The sequence below is a fragment of the Echinops telfairi genome, unplaced genomic scaffold, assembly GCF_000313985.2.
Source record: "Echinops telfairi isolate 266 unplaced genomic scaffold, ASM31398v2 ScPeMD7_7470;HRSCAF=8508, whole genome shotgun sequence".
NCBI lineage: Eukaryota > Metazoa > Chordata > Mammalia > Afrosoricida > Tenrecidae > Echinops > Echinops telfairi.
In genome coordinates this window covers 556141-561930 of record NW_022111374.1, presented here as the reverse complement: position 1 = coordinate 561930, position 5790 = coordinate 556141, and the positions used below count along the sequence as shown (strand labels likewise).

The 5790-nt window shown below is 46.1% G+C and overlaps 1 protein-coding gene across 1 annotated transcript in view; it reads left to right on the top strand.

Moving 5' to 3' along the window:
* The first annotated feature begins 5114 nt into the window (after positions 1–5114).
* LOC101663803 (PRAME family member 6-like) overlaps positions 5115–5790 on the top strand; it is a 16915-nt gene continuing 16239 nt past the window's right edge. The window contains exon 1 of the mRNA XM_045285428.1: positions 5115–5279. Coding sequence (XP_045141363.1) covers positions 5115–5279 — 165 coding nt within the window. The remainder of the gene's footprint in view (positions 5280–5790) is intronic.

Genomic DNA, 5790 nt, shown 5'->3' with positions numbered 1-5790 from the left:
GGAGCTGATACCAAGGGCTCAAGTAGAAAGAAAATGTTTTGAGAATGATGATGGCAACAAATGTGCTTCACACAATGGATAGATGGATGGATTGTGATAAGAGTTGTATGAGCCTCTAATAAAATTATTTTAAAAAGAAAAAAATAAAGAGTAGTTCAATAAGGCATGGAACACAGGAAATTATAAAAAATTCAATCCATGTTAGATGACCACTTCAGGACCAGTGGTGAAAGTGGCAATACCCGGAGGATGGAGGGAAGGTGGGGTCGAAAGGGGGAACCGATTACAAGGATCTGCATATAACCTCCTCCCTGGGGAGATGGACAACAGAAAAGTGGGTGAAGGGAGACGCCGGGGAGTGTAAGATATGACAAAATAATCATAATTTATGAATTATGAAGGGTTCATGAGGGAGGGGGTATTAGGGAGGGAGGGGGGGAAATGAGGAGCTGATAACATAAAAGAGATTTTGGAGGAGTTCAATATGAGCAGTCCAAAATGAAGCTGAGACCATGCAGCTGAAAATTCAAAGATATGAGAGCATAAATATAACCCGAGATCCATCACACGTGAATGTCAAGACCATGTCAACAGCAGATATGATTCATTGAAAAGTAACAGCAGGAAATAGCACCAGCTGTGGAATGACATCAGTGACATCACGTATGAAGAAAGCAGCTTCCTTCACAAGACAGAGCGGGAAGAATGACCGGTAAGATGGGGCTTTCTACTCCCACACAGCGTTACAGTCACAGAAACTCTTAGGGCCAGTCTCCTCTGTCCTGTGTGTCCTTTGTAGTCATCAACAATGGCAGTAAGATTTTTAAAATACTTTATTCTGGATTATGGGTTACAGTACATACATTTTCAATTGCCAGAGGGGTGTGAGCACCTTTTCTGTTTTCCTGTCAAAGGGCATGATATAGAACCTCTAAGTGTGGGGCCCTATGATTAAGCTCCATAAAGGAGCCACGGGGAAGTTTTAATTAGACCTGCAGGTTTCAATAAGGACGCAGGGACACAAGGGCACTGTGGTTGATTTTGCTATTTTTTTTATGATAGAATGTGGCTTCTGTGAATGGAGCTGCTATTCTGGGATCCCGTATGAAGACTTTCCACAGTAAAAGGATTCAGGGTGGGATGGTAATCCCTAATCCTTTCTCAATCTTTATCAGATTGAGGTCAGGAGAGTTTCCTGAGGTGTGCATCCTGATCCCTTCTTCTCCCGAGGGATTTTTGAGAAGTGAGCAGAGAGGAGCAAGATCTCCCTGCAGCAAGACTGGAGACCTGGAGGTCAGATGCCCAAGGATATAAAACTGTTCATTGATTCACAACCCCGAGGAAATGCATACAAAGGGAGTTTCTCTGGGATGTGGCTGAAGAAATTTTCTTCTCTCATGGGATTTAAGGAGAGAGCTGCTTGTACATAGAGTAGGTAGCTAACTACAGCCAGGAAAAGACACCTGGATCAGGGTGTGTCTCTGGACTCACAGTCCCACAAGGCACACCTAGAAAGAAGGCAAGGCTGATGCCCAGACACAGGCAGATACGAGGGAGGTCAAGGGTTCAGATGTCGCATGGATAGAGGGAAATGACCTCAGACTCAACAGGGAGAGAGCCTCCTCCTCCAGCTGAAGCCCTGGATTTGGATTTCGGCCTCCTAAAGGATGACACAATTACTTCTGGTTGTTCATGCTTCTTTAATAAGAGCATTTGAATATGAAGACAGTGTACCGGACCATTCTCCAGAGGTCAACCCTTTAAATACTCCCAGTGTGACCCCATCATCCCTGCTATGCTCTAGAGACAAGCAGTTGAGGCGGTATGTTTGGTAAAGCATTGGGGTGTTTACCACCAGGTCAGCCAATCTGTGGGGCTTGATGAGGCCGTCTACTCCTGGAGAGATCCACAGTCTTTAGGAAACCAAAGAGGTACTTCTACTCTTTCCCACAAATTGGCTCTAAGTTGGAAGAGACACAGAGCTAGTAATTTTGTGTTATGGGAAATGAGTTACACAGATGAATATCCATAAGGACACAGCTATGCTGCCTGTATGAGAATCGGCGCTAGAGCCAATTCTGTAACCAATTCTTTAATCCACTTTCCTCTGCTAACACACTCCTCAAAGTTTTCTATATTGTCGCAATCACAGTGGGTAAGGTGGGATGGCTGAGAGTTTGGGTCAAGAGGGCTGGGTCGGGATTCTCAGGGATTGGTTCCTTGTGATGGCATCAGCCTTTATGATGAGATTTCATAAAATGCCATCAATTCCAAGCTGAGACCTACTGTGAATAGCCAATGAGGGGGGAGATAGCTATCTTGTGGGCGTGGTCTCATGATTTAAAAGGACTCTGAAAGCTCGGTAGCCTTGTTCTGGACCTGGACCCTTCATCTGACCTGAAGGTTTGGGGGCTCGGGACAGAATCCTGCCATCATTCCTTCTTCTCTGGAAGTTGTCAGTCTCAACACCGTTGAGGAAGAAGTCTGCCATTGGACCTGCCATCTTGGGTTCATCAGCCACTGGATCTACTTGATCAGGGGTCAGAGTCAAGACTGAAATTGGAGCCTTGTCAGCCTCTGCAACTGTGAGTTGAAATGGGGAGAAGCGTGAAAACTTTCTAAATGGTTCTGAGGAGCGTTGTGGGGAGGGACCAAGACGTTGCAGGGTGGGGTTCCAAACTTGTCTATCTTGGAGGCCTATGTGAAGTGAATGTATTCTATATTCCATCATGAACATAGAGATGTATTTTCTCTACTCAGTATAATCAGGGTACACAGATTAGGGCGTCCTGGTTACCCTCCATCTCTATCACTTCTCAGTACTGTAAAGGTGAATCTGAGGTACAGGGAGGCAGACAAACCTATCTGGCAGGACAAGGGAGACCAGAAATAGCTTTATTAGGGGGAGATCCCAGATGAAGTTCTGTGACCCAGGCCAACAGGTCAGGGAAGTCGTATCCAGCAGCTGGGTGCACGGGTCTGGACACTCTGAGAATTGCTTGTCTACTCCTTGCAGCTTTCATCAAACCCGGAATATCTGGCTTCACTGGTTATCTTATCTGGCGGTTATCTTATCTGGTGCTGTCTGCTGCTGACCTGTGGGAAGCACGTGCAGGGCCCTGACCTGCGTCAGCTTAGTGCAAACAGGGCTGCCTAGTTTGGACCCGACCCAAACAAGCACCTTTTCAGGGACTTGATGTGTCTTGATATCTTCCCTTTGCATAATGGTTCAAGTCTATAAACTTACTGTGGTCACGACTCTCCAGTGTGGCCGGTTTGTAAGGATGTCAGTTTGGAAGCTGTGCACTAGTGTGGAATTATTCATCTGTTACCTTTAACTGTCGGAGGTTTCAAAACCATCAGCTTTTCCAATTCGGAGAGCTGAGAGTCAGCTCCAATAAAGATAAATAACAGTGTTTCCCCAAGTAGGTGATCCTGCCCACTGAGGTGAAATGGAATTATCCCTTTAGTGATTCCTGTATCTTATATAGGGGAGAGAGATGGGGCTCTTCTCCCACTAAGAATTACAGTCTTGGAAACACACATGTTGGGTGTATCTGAGGTTATATTTGTGCTCTCATGTATTTGACTCATTTCAGCTTCATGTTTTACTACAGATAACAAGCTCCTCCCGATATCTTTTATGTTACGACTTAAGTCTGCGTACTTCCTTTTTGGGAGGGTATACATAATATTGAAATGAAAAACAACAACAAAAAACACACCCCACTTCATTAAATTCCTTGAGATCATGGAACAGTGAAGTAGATCATCTTGCCCACAGGTAGGGTGCATTGGAGAGTGGATTACCTCCACCCTCCTCCAGGCAGTGCAGGGAGGAGCAGTTCCCTTAGAGGATTGACCGGGTGTGTCCTTGATGGACAGTCCAATACTGGAGGTTGCACAGTCAAAAGGCATACCCTAGCCCTGTTGCTTAGAATGCCTTGCTTGGAAGGATCAATTGTCTAAGCTATAGTATATAGTATAGTTTATAGTATAGTATATATCCTAAAGTATGTTTCTTAATCTTGGCTCTCTTTGGGCTTCCATAATCCCTGCTCCTATTGTGATTAATGAGCTTCCAATGACTCATGGATTTGACAGTTTCCTGTATTCCGTGACTTAGTGATGGAATATCCTGACTGTGAGTCTTTGAACTACACCCTGATTTCATGTTAATGGCATTCCTCATCCAGATCATGTGTCTTTGGTGAGTGAATGCTGTCCTTAATTTCTATTTGGGATTGGGGTCTCTTCCGTACTCTAAAACATTTGGCATACATGTATGTAGCCGATTTGATTTCTGTGAATCACACGGGGATAAGTCTACATGGAGAGCTGCCACTTGCATCATTAAAGAGGTGTGTATGGGGAGGAAGTCATTGTCTTTTCAAACCCTACCCTGTTATTTCCAGGTTTCTTTCTATCACCAAAGTCATATTTTCTAACTGCTTTTGCTTCCTCTTTGTTGCCTATTTTATTATTGCAATTACCAATCATTATCTATGCCTCTTGACTACGTGGGTGGTCAATTTTATACAGACGTGGTTGGAAGAATCCTTCAGTTTCTTCGTTAGTGATTGGTGAGCAAATTTGACTGTTCACTGTTTTGACAAGACTTTCTTCCCCCCTCCCATAGATGTTCTCACAAAACAAAGAGCATGGTAGTTTAAGATAGATCTAGAAATTTCCATGTGGGGAATGCTCAGTCATTCCTCTTGAATTTGTCTCTCCTGCACAGTAAGCCATAGGATTCTTGGATGCAACATGCAACACTATATTTCCTACTAATCTTTGATTTATGCACCCCCCAGCTGCTGTGGCCACTGCCCACCATTGGCTCTGCCCATCTTGGATTCCACAACTTCAGGACTCACATGGGTCCAAGGAACTACCCAGTTTGAAATCCAAGTCTCACGTGGACCTTGCCAGCCTCTACAACTGTGAGTTGGTAAGAGGAGCGCCATAGCCGGAAAGCTCCCCACTGATGAGCTAAGGGGGGCAGGGTCCAGATTTAGGAGTCCTGGGGCAAGCAGTTTGGCTCTCCCAGAAGTCTGAGCAGACCCCTCTTTTCATTCACAGGTCAGGACTCCCTTTGGAGCAGATTGATCAGCATGAGCAGCAGGAACCCACCCAGGCTCCTGGACCTGGCCATCCAGAGCGTGTTGCAGGACGAGCCCTCGGCCATTGCTGCACTGGAGTGGCTGCCCACACAACTCTTCCCACCACTGTTCATGGCAGCTGTCATCGGGGGACACAGAGAGACAGTGAAAGCCATGGTGCGGTCCTGGCCTTTCCTCCAGCTCCCACTAGGGGCTCTCATGGAGTCTTGGCATTCTCACCAGGACATCTTAAAGGCTGCCCTGGATGGTTTTGATAACCTGCTTTCCCTGAAGGTTCACCCCAGGAGATGCAGACTGAGAGCGCTGGATGTCCTCCTGGACACGGACACCAACTTCTGGAAAGTGTGGTCTGGAACCAAATCCAGTGCCTCTGTGACCTTTTCAGAGGATCCAGTGACCACCCAGCCCAGGACTGTGACTCACACAGAGAAGGATTCCAGTTCAGGGGAGAAGCCCCAACCCTTGACCTCCATGGAGGTGCTCACAGATCTCTGTTTCTTCGAAACAGGCCCAGATGAAGTGCTTACCTGCCTCATGGAAAGGGCCCAACAGGGAAAGGACCCACCACCCCTGTGTTGTAGGAAATTAGAATTTGTAGATCGTCCACAACTTCCCGTTATGGAGGAGATCCTGAATGCAGTGCAGCTGGACTCTGTGCAGGAGGTGG